Source organism: Vulpes lagopus, chromosome 7, assembly GCF_018345385.1.
Source record: "Vulpes lagopus strain Blue_001 chromosome 7, ASM1834538v1, whole genome shotgun sequence".
In the NCBI taxonomy this organism is placed as follows: Eukaryota; Metazoa; Chordata; class Mammalia; order Carnivora; family Canidae; genus Vulpes; species Vulpes lagopus.
This window is the reverse complement of record NC_054830.1, coordinates 122,627,381-122,643,688: the sequence shown is the minus strand read 5'-3', so window position 1 is coordinate 122,643,688 and position 16,308 is coordinate 122,627,381. Positions and strand designations below refer to the sequence as shown.

Sequence of the window (16,308 nt, the reverse complement as noted above, 5' to 3'; positions counted from 1 at the left end):
TTTTTTTTTCGGGACATCTTGGTGGCTCAGCGGTTAAGTGTCTGCCTTGTGCTCAGGTCCTGATCCCGGAGTCCTGGGATTGAATCCCAACATCGGGCTCCCTGCATGAAGCCTGCTGCTGTCTCTACCTATGTCTCTGCCTCTCTATCTCTTGGTGTCACTCATGAATAAATAAAAAAAATCTTTAGAAAAAAATTTTTTTCATTGTTTTGTAATTTGCCCTACCTTAATTAAATAGCTAAGTGGCTGCATTTGAACTCTTAGAAACTAAACCTAAATTAGCATTACAGCTGCATGTTGATTTTAGTTTTTGTACTTTTAAATTGGTTTCATGTTCTCATCCATTGCAAATTAAAAAAACCCCTTATCTCTGCACATAGTATCTTTGCAGAGGTGTACATCAGAAGATAGACACTGAAAATAAAGTTTGAGACTGTGTCAAATAGCTCCAAGTGCTTTTAGCAATTTGTGCTCCATGCAGCGGTGAAAATGCATTTTCTGATGTTTTGCCTTAAATAGCACTGATTATTTTCATGCTTTTTGTTTTGTTAGAACTACTTTTATTATTATGTAATAGTATGTATATAGAGCAAATACAGTTGGTATAGAAAATGATGAAATAAAAAGTGGAATTATTTTATCCCGCATGCCATCCAGATTTTATTTCCTGTACATACTTATTTATCACTTTCAACTGCATCCTTTGAGTTGTTCTAGGGGCTCGCTGTCTCACTGTCCTTCACATGAGGATGCATGCTGCTGTTTCTTGACTTGTCAAGATTAAAGACTCTTTATTGACTCTGTTTTGAAATATAAATTAGCTTATACTGACTATATGCATTGTCTGATTGTATCTTACTATTTTTGTTCCTTTATGAATGTAAATGTATTTAAACCTCTTTTCTTCCTTTTATATTCTCTGATGTCCACCTGAATTTCTTTCCCCACAAGTAGCAAGGTTGCATTTTATTTTTTTATTTTATTTATTTTATTATTATTTTTTTTGCAAGGTTGCATTTTAAAACATTTTTAACACTCATACTCATTTCTTTTTAAAGGTTCGTTTTGCAAAACCAGTATATCCGGGACAAACTCTTCAAACTGAGATGTGGAAGGAAGGAAATAGAATCCATTTCCAAACCAAGGTATGAGTAATATGGTTAGAAGTTCCTTGTTTTGTTACCACCTCACCACAGCCTATAACCATGGTCCATCTTAGAGTGTTCTTTTGGTTAGTGCTATGGGTATGATGGAAAACCTAGAAGGTTTTTGGTTTTTTTAAGACTTAATTTATTAAGAGAGAGCAAGCGAGAGAGCACAGGAGCAAGGGGAGGGGCAGTGAGAGAAAGAGAATCCTGAAGCAGACTCTGTGCTGAGCACAGACCTCTACGTGGGATGGGGCTTAATGCCAAGACCCTAAGATCATGGCCTGAGCTTAATCAAGAGTTAGCTGCTTAACCAACTAAGCTGCCCTTAGCAAGTTTTTTTTTTTTTTTTTTTAATCATTGGTACCTTTTAATCGAAAATAAGATGGCTATGTACCTTTTATTTATTTTGTTTTAGTTTTTACTAAATTGGTGCCTGGCTCTGTAGGAGTGGCACAGCTGTTTTGAAAACCCAGCCAACCATAATTTTCTGGCTCAACAATCAATCTAATTATTGTCAAAATATAATCTTCAGACTATTAAAGGCATAGCTCTCACACAGATATAAAATGAAAATATGACAACTCTGTTTAATTGCTTAATGAGGGAGCTGGCAAGATGATAAATCTGGTTCAAAAGAAAATTAGAGCGACAGTGTTTATATGGTCCAGCAGGTGCTGCTCTCCATGAATTTTACTGAATTAGAGGCAGAACTAGTTAATGTTCTATAGAAGAGTAAAGCCATACCCTTTATGGTTCCTTTTTCTACTGGATAGAAATCATGTGCATCTTGATCACACTAAAATCCAGAAATTAACACCTTATGTCACAGAGTTTGGGCCTAATTAAAAAGTAAGTGACAGGATAAAAAAATAAGTATGTCTCCTTAAAGAGTTACATCATCAGGGATCCCTGGGTGGCGCAGCGGTTTGGCGCCTGCCTTTGGCCCAGGGCGTGATCTTGGAGACCGGGATCGAATCCCACATCGGGCTCCTGGGGCATGGAGCCTGCTTCTCCCTCTGCCTATGTCTCTGCCTCTCTCTCTCTCTCTCTCTCTCTCTGTGACTATCATAAATAAATAAAAATTTTAAAAAAAATCAGTGAAACTTCAGAACATTTAAAAAAAAAAGAGTTAAGTCATCATTGGGTGGGTTGTTAGCAGCGTTCTAGTAAAATACTCAAAGGATGTGCCATTATCCCTTTACTTATAAGACTTTTAAAGATAGTTTTTGTTAACGTGGTTGACTAGGCTGGTACTTCTTTGGCCCAATCATTTTGTACTACTCAGTTGGTTTGTGCTGAGCAGTGTAGACACCACCATGAATAATAATAGTAGCTATTCGATACCTCTGAACAGGCTATACCATCATCTCTATATTCAATAGAAGAAAATCTAGATTCAGTTCTCTATCATCATCTCTAAATTCAGTAGAAAAAAATCAGCAAATACTTACTCATGGTCACACGGTAAGGGATCAATCTGGGGTGTGAACTCAGGTCTTCCTGGCTTAAAGCCTCAATCCCAGAGCCCTCGCTCTTCTTACTGTATCACAGTTTCTTTTATAAATAAATAACTTTGCAAAACTCTTCTTTATGTGGTACTCCTCACTAATTCCTGCAGCTTGCAAGGTGACTTTTCTGCTTCATTTGTATATATTCTTTATTTCCCATTGCCTCCTGCCCTTTTTTTAAAAAAATTTTTTCGTTTATTTATTTGAGAGCGAGACAAAGGGAGAGAGAGCACAGAGGGAAGGGAGAGGGAGAAGCAGACTCCCCGCTGAGGAGGGAGCCCAATGTGGGGCTCAATGTCAGGACCCTGGGATCATAACCTGAGCTAAAGGCAGATGCTCAACCGACTGAGCCACCCAGGCAGGCTCCCATGGCCTCTTCTCTTTTCAGCTTCCTTTAACTGCTCCCTTGCCCTTAGAGGCAATCCTCTATGACTCCCTCCCCTTTTCCTGCCCCTACAAACTGGCATATTGCCTTTCTGTGAAATTGTCTTGCAGTTAAATGTTTGTGTCACCTATTCTGGAGCCATCCTATTGTCTCATTATTTTGAGTAAGTCTTATTTTTTTAGTAGGATGATGAAATCTACAAGTATTTTTTTTTTTTTTTTTTATGATAGTCACACACACACACACACACAGAGAGAGAGAGAGGCAGAGACATAGACAGAGGGAGAAGCAGGCTCCATGCACCGGGAGCCCGACGTGGGATTCGATCCTGGGTCTCCAGGATCGCGCCCTGGGCCAAAGGCAGGCGCCAAACAGCTGCGCCACCCAGGGATCCCTGAAATCTACAAGTATTAAGGTCTATGACCACATTACAGATTTTTTTTCCTCTGTTGTAGTAATGAACAACATAGAAATAATTTCCATGGATACAGACTTACAGGGCTGAGAAATAATTTAATATCTAAATACAGTACCTTCTTGCCATAAATTCTAAGCATATTGTCCCATCTTTTCACTATATTTCCCTCCCCTCCCAGTGATTAGAGGTCTTCTTTCCCATCAGTTATATATAGGAATCCTGCTTTCCTTCCTTTCCTCATTTCCCTCATGTTGTATCTTAAGAAACATTTTAAACTAATGTTCCAAAACGACCTGCTTGGCTTGGTTACAAGAAAGTAATATACTAAAGTGTATTTTGTTCATAAATTGTCCCTTTCCATGCTTTGGCTCTATACATAATTAGAAACAAAATGAGCAAATTGTTTGAAAGATCTTTTTTTCTAAAGTATGATGGTGCGTAGTCAAGGGAGAATGACCTTAGTTCTTAAAAAAAAAATCAATTTTAATAATGCTGCCTCAATTTTTAGGCCCCATTCTGCACATTTGTAGCAATACTATAATTTTATGAAAGAGTAGCCATTGGAATAATTTTAGATGAAGTATTAGAGATTAGAATTTGATTTCCTTTCACGAGTATTTTGATGAAAGTCTAAGCATTTAGTTTATGCTATGTACCCTTCCTATTTGAAATAACTAGAATTATTACTTTAAATTATTTAAATTACTTTAAATTACAACTGTGGTCTGTTCCTAGGGATTTTATTCTCTCTGAATAGAACAGATGCACCACTACCTCATATGGATATTGTGCCATGCCTTGTACTGTTTATAAGAATTCAGCAATTCTCATTCTGCTTCCCAATTAGACACATGTAGGTTTAAAAAATAATTTCCCCAAATACCAATGCCAGGTGTCCACCCCACGCCATTTAAATTAGAATTTTTGGAGATGGGACCTGGTCATAGGTATTTTTTAAAAGGGTGCCAGTTGATTCTACAGTTAGGGTTAATAACAGTTGTATTAAAACAGCAAGCTTCATGTTTATTCATCTTGACATTTAATTTATAAACTTCATGTAATTTGGATTATTTTCTTTTTCTTATGAGGAAAAATTGCAATTTTCTTTTAAATGACTGTATACTATTTTGCAATGATACTCCGTTTTCATTGGAATCATCTGAGTAAACTGTTTTTTTTTCCCCCTCTCATATCTCTTTTAAGATCCAAGAAACTGGAGATATTGTCATTTCAAATGCATATGTGGATCTCATGCCAACATCTGATACTTCAGCTCAGACACCCTCTGAGGTGGGTTATAGAAACTGATGTAGGTCATTTCCTGATGTATGAATTTTAGTTAAGATTACTTCTAGAATGTTTGGGCTGCTTTAGAAAATTAAGAACTGCATAAGATTCTTAACTCTTGAAGGATGTTAATCCGAAACTACTTCAAGTAAAAGTAATATTTTGACAACTTAGGGATTTTTAAAACTTTTTTTAGGGAGATACTGGGGTCCTTTTCAAGAGAATATAATTTTCTCATTTTAGAGTAACTGAATCAATTGTCTAATGAAAAATCTTAAGCTAACAATATTTTGGGAAAAAATAGATGAAAAAGCTAAATATCCTGTATCTTTGCTTGATTTAAAGATTGGTGTAAAGCTTTGTATACACATATCAAAACAATAGCATGTATTATTTATTATAACATTTCTGTTAGTCTCTATTTACATAAGGAGGCTTTTAATAAAAAATGTTTATATTCTCAGTCTTCAAAATAGTAACTTTGTAGTATTGAGGTTCTCAGACCCATGATTTTTAATTGTCTGTCATAAGCTATATCATCACATAAATGACTGAAGATTAAGATTGCTTACGAAGAATCCTAGATCAGAAACTTCAGAAGTGTTAGAGCTACAAGGAGGTGTGGTCTTTATATAACGTAATCCCTTTTTACAAAGAGAGAAATGAGACCACAGGAGTTGGCTGATTTGTCCAGTATCTTCCTGCTCAAGTTTTGTTAGGACGTAGGTTGTTTAGTTCCTAGTGTACTTTAAAAATATTTCTGTGATAGACTTATTTCGTTTAGCATAATATCCTCTAGTTCCATCTACGTCATTGCAAATGGCAAGATTTTATTTTTTTTGATGACAAAACAGAGGGGAGAAAAATAAAACGAGATGAAATCAGAGAGGGAGACAAACCATAAAAGACTTTGAATCATAGGGAACAAACTGAGGGTCGCTGGGAGGGAGGAGGGTAGGGGGATGGGGTAACTGGGTGATGGGGATTAAGGAGGGCACTAGAGGGGATCCCTGGGTGGCTTAGTGGTTCAGCACCTTCCTTTGGCCCAGGGTGTGATCCTGGAGTTCAGGGATCGAGTCCCACATTGGGCTCCCTGCATGGAGCCTGCTTCTCCCTCTGCCTGTGTCTCTGCCTGTTTCTCTCTCTATGTCTATCATGAAAAAATAAATAAAAATATTTTTTAAAAAAAAGGAGGGCACTTGATGGGATGAGCACTTGATGTTATGTAAGACTGATGAGTCGCTGACCTCTACCTCTGAAATCAATAATACATGTGTTAATTAATTGAATTTAAATAAAAATAAAAAAATTATTTCTGAATGCTGATAAAAGTAGAATCTTCTATTAAGATTGAGGTCCTGGATGACATGAATTAACATACAGAAAGTGTAAAAGAAGCCTGGCATGGAAAAAAATGACTTTGCCTTATTTTTATGCAGATTTAAAAGAAAATCACTTCGTTGTGCATAAATTTTGTAATCATCTTTCCCCTTGAGTCATTTTTACAAAGTTTTTCAAGTTAAATTTTTCTTTTGACTAGGGTGGGGAGCTCCAGAGTACCCTGGTATTTGAGGAGATAGGTCGCCGCCTTAAGGATATTGGACATGAAGTGGCAAAGAAAGTAAATGCAGTATTTGAGTGGCATATCACTAAAGGTGGACACATCGCAGCCAAGTGGAGTAAGTCACATCCCTGATTTTATACGATTCCAAGGTAACTCTTTGTAAATAGAAAGTATCCTTTATCCTTTAAAGCCTGTCTCATCGAAGGTTGGTAAACCCTGTCTTTTCATGGGGAATACCAGGTTTCAGGGCATTCAGAGATGCGTGTGCTTTTCAGAGATGTAAAGAATCCATTAAAAGAAAATACCTAGTTTAAAGACTTCATCGTAGTACCCGAAAGTAGTACTTTTAAACAGTCATGTTAGTTATCTGCTTCTTTTGTCTTGAAGTGCCCCCTACATGGAAAGTAAATTCATCAGGTGAAATATTCTTAAGTTATTACATTTTGACACTTTTAAAGCTGTTTTCTTCATCCTCAAATATTAATAATTTGGATTATCACCTTAATTATCAGATTTCTATTTAAGACTGCCTATTCGAGTGCCTTGGAAATCCATTTGTTATATTCTTCACTACAGCTAAAGATCACTATAAATGCTCACTTAGAGCAGAAAATAAAAATATATCTCTGAATCAATGGAAACTTTTGGAAATAGTCTTCCATTTGTTACATATTCCTAGAAAAACATATTGAAGTTTTATTAAACTGATTTTGGATCAATATTTACAACCTTCTTTTTAATATAACAATTGTGGTTTCTTCTAAGCAGTGCATGTTTATGACCTGTAATCTGATATATAAAGGTATAAAGAAGAAAATAATGATGTATATAATTTCACTACCCACAGTTGACATTTTGATGTTTGTTCTGAAAGACACTGTTCTTCTAGGATGTCAATCAGAAGGGTGTGGGGGAGTCAGAGAAAGGCAGAAATGTTAGTAGGTATGTAGTCCCCCAAATTTCAAAATGTCTAATTTTTTTCTAAAGAATTTCATAGGTGAACACTGTGTGTGCAAGTGTTACCATGTGCCTTTCTTTGTTCTTTCTGTCTTTTCTTTCTGTCTTTCCAGATGCAGGTCAATTTTTTCCCTAGGGATGAACGTATATTAGAAGTTGAGTTATGCATACAAAGCACAGGGTTTTTGAAGGTACTAGTAGAGGAGAGGAATGAGGTCTGCAAGAGTGAGAGGAGGTGCTAAAACCATGTCTCACAAGTAGCAGACCAGAACCCTGTGTAGTGATTTGCATAGTATACATGTGATTCACTTGTGGCAAGCAGGGTAATCTCCTTCAGTATAGAGTTGGTAGCTAACTCAGATTTTCCCCTTGTCTTGGTGACACTTTCCTTGTATTAGAAAATGTGCTTCCCTTTGCAGGTGACCTTTAATTAACTTAGGAGAAGAGTTTTTCCTGACATTTCCACTGGAGAAATGAGACTATCAATATCCTGTTAATAACTACTCATTGTCGATACCCCTTGTGGCTTTTGCTTGTTTTATCATCTCTTCTGTGGGGCCTTAGTTATTAAAACTTATCATCACGTCAGATCTGAAAGCTTTCTCTAAAAGGGTTCACCATTCCCTTTGGTTGTCTGCCTCTCTGGTATTTGACTTGATTCTCAGCTGTTGTAACTGTTTTCACTTTGGGCAGTTGTTTTCTCCAGGCTTTGTGTCACTGAGCTAAGTTGCCATGGCTGGCAGCAGTAGAAGCTGTCCAGGCCTTTTGGCTTACAGTATTTTAGAGAACCATTCCATGTTGGCATTTCTCTTTTTTGTCATGGCACTTAATAGCGTGAAGATAATGAATGAATGCTTCGATTTAGGGAATATATAGCTTTTTTTTTAATGATCTTTTTTTTTTTTTTTTAAGATTTTATTGATTTATTCATGAGAGACACACAAAGAGAGGGAGAGACATAGAGGGAAAAGCAGGCTCCTTGCTGGGAGCCTGATGTGGGACTTGATCCCTAGATCCAAGATCACACCCTGAGCTTCAAAAGGTAGACGCTCAATCACTGAGCCACCCAGGCATCCCTCACGATCAGTTTTAAAAATGTTTTGTTTAACACTTTAATTCCAAGTATTTTGTATTTTATAGATTTATTTATTTTTTTTAAGATTTTATTTATTTATTCATGAGAGACGCACAGAGAGAGAGGCAGAGACATAGGCAGAGGGAGAAGAGGCTCTGTAGGGAGCCTGATGTGGAACTCGATCCTGGACCCTGGGATCACTCCCTGAGCTGAAGGCAGATGCTCAACCACTGAGCCACCCAGGTGTCCCTAGATTTATTTATTTTAGAGAGAGAGAGCACATGCAAGCCAGGGGAGGGGAAGAGAGAGAAATCCTCAAGCAGACTCCCCACTGAGTATGGAGCCAGGAGCAGGGCTTGATCCCAGGGCCCTGAGATCATGACCTGAGCCAAAATCAGGAGTCAGACGCTCAGCCATCTGAATGCCCCCAAATATTTTGTATTCTAAATTGCTCTCAGTTGTCACAGCCTTGTTCATGTCTTGGCCAGCCAGAACTGATTTTAGGAACTAGCCTGAAGCTCCTCAGTTCACCTTGGCTGGGCTCGTGTGTCCTGAGTTGCACAAATGACTGCAAGTGTCAGAACCCAGGGGTTTGGGCTGAGTGGCCTAGGAGGTGCATTTTAATCTATAGATCTTGGATTGTGCCTGTCTCTCCCTCCTTCTCCCGCCCTACTGTCTAAATGCCACCACCACCACCGCCACATCTCTGGGGCAGCATGTATGTTTGGGGGTGGAGAGATTAAGGAGAGGGTTTTTTTTTTTTAATTTTTAAAGATTTATTTATTTATTTTAGAGTGGGCAGGAGGGGCAGAGGGAGATAGGTCCAAGCAGACTCCTTGCTGAGCATGGAGTCCAACATGGGGCTCCTTTCTCACAACCCTGAGTTCATGACTTGAGCCGAAACCAAGAGCCCCATGCTAACTGGGCTGCCCTGGGCACCCTAGGGAGAGTCTTTTTTAAAAAGTGCTGAGGTTGGTGCCTTTTTTTTAAAAACAGTAATGGATATTTTCTATTTAATATAAGTGAAACATTCAGGAACAGTGTGATAGTACTGAAACCTTTTATAAATAGGCAGTATAGCTTATAATATTTATTACTGTTAATTTCTAAGGCCAGCCAGAAGTTATTGTGGTAAACCCTTTGGATCCCATTCTGTTGTTCTCAGCAAGAGTTAAAGTTCTGAGGAAATGGAAGATGACAGGGAGGCATAAAGAAGGTAAACAATCAGAGGCTTTATGTGGCCCAAAGAATTGCCTGCCCCTGAAAATTAAAACACAGCTTCTTCTTTCATTGATTCCAGAAACCAAAGAGTTTAAAAATGGAAGGGTTTTTGGTTGTTTTTTTTTTTTCCCTCCTAACTCACTGATGGCAAAGCCTGGCTGGAACTTAAATGATGCAAATGATTATCCTTATCTCTGTCTCACCCAGTGTGAATAAGTTGAGTACGGAAATCCTGTATATGTTTATAGAATGTTGTATCATTGGAGCTCTTCCATAATATGTAATACATGTTTTATGCACCATATTTCCTTCGTGTAATCTGAAAAAATCCTGATTTCTAAAACAGATCTGGCCTAAAGGAGTTCAAATAAGGAATCAGGACCTATTCATGTATATAAATAATTCTGAGTAGAATTGGTAAGAGACATGGAAAAAGTGCTGTCGGCTTTCACAGGAGGATTGTTTCATTCAAGTAATAATTGAATGTTTACTATGTGCTAAATTGTTTGCTAGGTTACAGATTACAAACATGAAAAGATAAGCTTTTTGGGGGGGGGGTCTGTGGGAATAACTGTTGGGGCATTCATTGTGCAGGAGTATGCAGGAAAGTTTGAATACAGAGGTTGAAGAAACAAGGTTTGCAAGGTTTGTTGTATTGCAGATGAAAGAGAGGGAGACCTAAATTAAGATCGTGGCAAGAATGGGGGACGCCTGGTGGCTCAGCAGTTGGGCGCCTGCCTCAGGCTCAGGGTGTGATCCTGGAGTCCCGAGATCGAGTCTCACATCAGGTTCCCTGCATGGAGCCTACTTCTCTCTCTGCCCCTGTCTCTGCCTCTCTTTCTCTCTGTGTCTCTCATGAATAAATAAATAAAATCTTAAAAAAGAAAAAAAGATCATGGCAAGAATGGAGAGAGGAGGGTCTATGTGGATTATGGCTAAGAATTGACTACCTTGGCTACTGATGATGTCTGAAAAACAAGAGGAATGAGAATGGATCAAAATGAATGCTGAAGCTTGGAGCCTGTGTGGCTAGGGACGCTGACACCGTGGGCAGAAATGTGGAACATTGGCAAGGAGGGGGTTTAGGGAGAAGGTGATAAGCCAGGGCTTACCTATAGCTGACCAAGATGTGGACTCGAGTGTGGGAATGGTGGGCCTGGAATGTGGGGTAGACTCTCAGCTGGGCAGAGACTTGGAAATTGTGCTCAGAGAAATGGTGGTTTGAACTTAGGGTATTAGCTTTGCTGCTGTGCTTCATCTTCTGCAGGAAGAAAATAGAGGGGAAATCCTTGTTGATCCTGCAAGAGTATCTGCTCTCAGCTAATGGCTCCAGCATTTCCATTTGTCTCTAAATAAAGTGAGCATCTTAGAATATGGCCCATGAATCTTAAATATGCAGTTTATTGTAACTCTAGGCATGAATATTACCCTGTGTCTCCAAGTAAGAACCTATTTGTTGTTTGATTGTATCAAATGGCTGTAAAAGAGCCATACAGCTGAAACTTTTGATAAAGACAGACTTATTTTCATGTAGTAATGACACAGTGCTGCTGAGTAAAAACATGTTTCATTTTCTTTTGGATGATAGGTTTAAGCTGGTTGGCATTGAACAATTTGGTTGTTTTTTCCCCTAACAGGAATTTTGTTTCTTTTTGTGAATTTGTAGTCTTTTCCATTATAGGAACATAACTGGAATTGGCACTTACAGAGCAAGGTTATAGACCTACTATGCATTATTGCTTGAATATTGCTAGTTAAGTAATGAAGTTATTTGGGCTTAAAAAATAAATACTGAAATTAATTGTACAGCCAAGTCTACATATTTGGACCAGACCCTGGATGAAGATGTCTTTAAATACAGAGGTCATTTGTTTTGGATCTTGGGATTTGCCAGAATGTGAAAGGATATATACAGATTTGGCAATGGGCATTCTTTTAAGAGCAGAATACATTCATCCTGGGGGACGCACCATTTGGTCACTAGAACCTGTTATTAGCTCCTAGGTCTCTGCTCATCTTCCAGTGCTCAAAGGACTTCACCTTTCAGGGTTTCTCAGCTATGATATAAACCAAATCTGAAGGACGCTGCTTCCATGTTTTGGATTGGGATCCAAAAGCATCTCAAGGGTTCACAGAAGAGACTTGAAAGATGACCTTTGGAAAGAAATGTGAGGTCTAGTCAGGGGTGGGGGCCTGTGTGTTGGGGTGGTGTCTACTTGAGGTCAGTTCCCTTGGTGGCAGTGGTGGTGGCCGCTTCCCCTGTTACAGCATAGCCCCTGACTTGCGCACCTGTGTGTTCACACAAGAGATCACTTCACACTCTCAGGGCTTTCCATCTTGCCATGGGTATTACTCATCTTAATAACTTCTTTTTGTAGTTTTTTCATTTTGAAATGATTTCAGACTTAGGGGAAAAGTCGCAAGAGCACCAAGAACATCTGTCCTTCATCCATTTTCTCGAAGTTATTATTTTACTCTATATTCTTTACTGATTTCTTTTCATCATATACTTTATGATCATTTTTCTGAAGCATTTGAGAGTAACTTGTAGCTACGATGTCTCTTTATCCCCAGATACTCCACTAGTGTCTCCATTCTGTTATCTATTTGTAGAACCATTATCAATATCAGGAAAGAAATATTGATGCAGTATTATTTAATCAACAGACCTTATTATTTCACCAGGTGTCCCATTAATGTCCTTTAGAGCCAAAGTATGCTAATGGTTATAATAATAATAATAGAAATGAGGAAAGAAAAAACTGCCTAGGGCCCAGTTTGGGATCAGATAATGCATTTTGTCCTTTGGTCTCATTAGCTGGTTAATCTGGATAAATTCCTCATTCTGTTCTTGCTTTTTGGGACTTTGACATATTTGAAGAGTTGAGCCCAGATATTTTATAGACTGTTCCACACTTTGTATTTATTTAATGTTTCGTCATGATTATTAGATTGAGTTTGAGTTTTTGGCAGAATGGCACAAAAGTATCAGATTGTCCTTCGTGGTGTGATTTAAAAGAAATCCCTATTTTTAACTTAAGTTTTCCTTTTGTTGTTATTACTATTTTTTTTAATAGAAGTACTTCTTTGTGCTTTCCTAATCATCCATTAACAAGTAATTCTTGTGCCTAGGTGGCTCAGTCGGTTAAGCCTCTGCCTTCAGCTCAGGGCATGATCCCAGGGTCCTGGGATCAAGCCCTGTGTCAGGCTCCCTGCTCAGATGGGAGCCTGCTTCTGCTTCTCCCTGTAGCTAATCCTGCTTGTGAGCTCGTGCTCTCTCTCTCTCTCTCTCTCTCTCTGTCAAATAAATGAATGAATGAATGAATAAGATTAAAAAAACCCAAAACAGTAGTTTCTATGTCCTTTCTCTTTAAGGAAGCATAGAGGATATAAACACAAGGCAGTCTTGTTCCAGCAAAGGCTTTATCATCTCAAGGGAAGGAGGCATCAATAAAAGTAACTGTTTTTTCCTCCTGTAGCCCTTTCTGCTTTCTGAGGTACCTATAGCCCATGACTGTCACAGAGATCCCCAAATGTCCAGATGCCCTGTTCTCATCTAACACCTGTTCCCCACTAAATGCTTTAAAGAACAACTGAAATTTTTTATGGACTCTTTCAGAGCCTTAATGATTGTATGAATACAGAGCTAACGTCATTCATAAAGCTTTTAAAATAATTTTGACCATTTAAAGAAAATACATACAATCTGTTTCTTCATTTCAGTAAGATTAGCCATGACTTTACCAGTGTCTATAAACTCACAGTGATGGCCGCAGATGATGAGTCTCTGTACCAGCCTTGTTGTAGACCATGACCTGAGCTACCATGGACATGGAAGTTCCACTCCTTTTTCCCCACTTCCTGTGTTTTTGCTAGGAACCTTCCTTTTCTTAGCCCTCTTTTCTGTCATTAACTCTAATCAACTAGCTTTCCATGGAAGACAGTTTTACTGCCTTGCAGGAGTCATGGCTGTGAATCCACATGTAGAAGCAGGAGGAGTGAGAGGGCAGGTAGACAGCGAAGAACGCTCATTAGCTCAGACTCACTCCCACACGTGAACATTAAGAGGTGTGCAGTCCACTTTCATTCCTTGGCAGGTGCTGTGGATTCTAGATTTACTTGTGAAGAAGTCAAATCATTAAGGTTGTCTGTGGAACTCCAGATGTTTGCTTTTTAGAGTTTTTAGAGTATTTCCTTCCTGCCTTCCTTTGCATCCCCACTCTTCTCGACTTCCTCCTTTTTTTCTTTCTTTCAACTATATAAGCAATACATGAAAACAAGTGTAGTAGGTAAGTGCCAGTAAGAACAGAGCCTTTGCTGTTCACGCCTGACTTTTAGTACCTTGTGTATTGTCTGACACCATAGTAGAAACTCTGCAGTGAAGTGAGTAAATGAAATGTACAAAGCCAAAACTTCTTCTCCTTCCTAAGGTAACTATTATTGTCAGGCTACTGTTTTACATGACTTGGCAAAATTATGTTCCTTCAAAGAGTGGGAGAGATTTAATTTTCTTTCTGGAGCAAGTCTTGGCTAAGCAGCGTGTAGTTCATCTATGTGGGTTTTCCTCACACATGTGTAGTTTCTCCTTGGTCCTCAACTGGGAGTTCTCTACACATGCTCAGGGACAGCGATGAGATTGTAGCTCCTTTGCTGTAGCCAGAGAGAGAGAGTCTTCCAGAGGCTGACCCTGGGGGAGTAGGTGTGACATTTAAAACTTTGTAACATGTAGCTTGGGCATCTAGTTCTATAAATGATACAGAGAGAGTCATAATGGTGATTTTTCCTTTTTTTTTTTTTTTTTTGAAGGTGATTTTTCATAGTTTACTCAAGCTGCTTCTGGGATACCTAATACTTCTGTCAAAAACAGTTAAGGGAAAAGAAACTAATTTTAATGTTTACTTGTAATAATTAAAGCAATAAATATTTTATCAACCATAAGTGTAACAAACTAATTAGAACATTTTTATCAATCTGTTTTGACTGTCTTGCTATTCATGACAGAACTTTTGATGAAGGCAGGTATTTGAAAGGTGACTAGATTGTGTATTTCTTTCCCTCAACCCAGCCAACATGCATCTGTTTTAAAATTCAGCTTCTGGGGCGCCTGGGTGGCTCAGTTGGTTGAACACCCAACTCTTGATTTCAGTTCAGGTCACGATCTCAGGGTCATGATCACCCCCACCCCTTGCTCTCATGCTCTCGCTCTCTACAAATAAATAAAATAAAATAAAACAAAATTGAGCTTTCATCCTTTGTTGACTATAGAGGCTGTATTTGAACCTAAAAGCCTTAACCATATAACCTCCAACAACTTAACATCCTTATATTATTCTACATTAATTAACTTTTAAAATATCTCTGTTGAAGAAACTTCTTTACTAAGGTGAAACTATTGAACTCTTTTTTTTTTTTTTTTAATTATCTCTACACCCAATGTGGGGCTTGAACTCACGACCTTGAGAGTAAGAGTCGCATGTTCCCCCGACTGAGGCAGCCAGGTGCCCTTGGTCTGACTGTTTTAAAAAACTTCTTTAAAAAAAAAAAAAAAAGAAAAAAGAAAAAAGAAAAACTTCTTTATAAAAAAGACATTCTGAAAAATAAAGGATTTTCTAAATTTTTCTAAATGACAGATAACTTATGTAGAAAACACCACTGAACTTGGAAATTATAAACATTTTAGCACTTTGGCTGGCTTATTTTACTCTCCTTTTGTGCAGAAAAAAATAATACACATTTCTCTCTTCCTACTTTTGACAGCTATTGACCTAAAAAGTGGTTTTGGAAAAGTGTATCAAGGTCCTGCCAAAGGCCCTGCTGATGCAACCTTCACACTTTCAGATGAAGATTTCATGGATGTGGTCTTGGGCAAGCTTGACCCTCAGAAGGTAATGTCCTTACGTGCCCATTCATCATCATTGCTTCCTTTTTGACTGTGTGGCTTTTAGCTAGCTCTAAAAATGCTGACTTACAAGACAGGTTCTTCACCACTTTGAAGAAGGCACAGGGGATATTGGTATCTGGGTTGACAGATCATATATATTTTTAGTGGAGTTCCAAATAGCTTCTTTTAAAACTGAATTTTGGGGTGAAATTCTTCAGCAAAGAGTAAAATAATCTAAAACCTACACCTAGTCCTTTCAATATCCTGTCATTAGTTCAAGGGTAAAAAATCATATATTAGTAGATCCTTTCTGAAATTTAAAATTCATTCCTGGTGTAGAAGATTAAGAACTTGTCTTACAAGCATCATTGAAAATTTGAAATAGAAGGATGGGACAGTAAGATCTGATGTCTTACTTGAGATGAGACATTTAGAGGCCTTTCCGTGGAAAATAATGATGATAAGAGATGCCCTCTCTGACCATTATTAGGGAATATTGTTCTGAAGCTTTTGGCCAATCTACGAATACACAAAATTAAAGAATGTAACATTTAGAATGGAGGAGACACACTTGTTACTTTTAAATCCTGATTATGTAGCTAGAAATTCCAAAAGAATCAAGTAGTAATTCTTAGAATGAAGGACTTTAAGCAAGTGGTTGAATGGTTTGTAATTATTAAAAAATGAGCTTTCACACAGCAAACAAACCCAACTAGAAGCAAATGCAACTAGAAGATATCTGGAGGAAAAAAAAAAGTGTTTGTAATCATAGCCCAAGCTACAAAATATACCAGTGACTTCCCTAACAAGGAGAGCTTGTTTGAAAACAACCATGCAACTTTACAGGGAACAGAACTATTTGAA

At 38.1% G+C, this 16,308-nt stretch overlaps 1 protein-coding gene across 1 annotated transcript in view; it reads left to right on the top strand.

Moving 5' to 3' along the window:
• The window catches only part of HSD17B4 (hydroxysteroid 17-beta dehydrogenase 4), a 93,661-nt gene that overhangs the window by 68,222 nt on the left and 9,131 nt on the right, over positions 1-16,308 (top strand). Inside the window, exons 20-23 of the mRNA XM_041761292.1 lie at positions 1,059-1,145; positions 4,663-4,749; positions 6,287-6,425; positions 15,321-15,448. Coding sequence (XP_041617226.1) covers positions 1,059-1,145; positions 4,663-4,749; positions 6,287-6,425; positions 15,321-15,448 — 441 coding nt within the window. The remainder of the gene's footprint in view (positions 1-1,058; positions 1,146-4,662; positions 4,750-6,286; positions 6,426-15,320; positions 15,449-16,308) is intronic.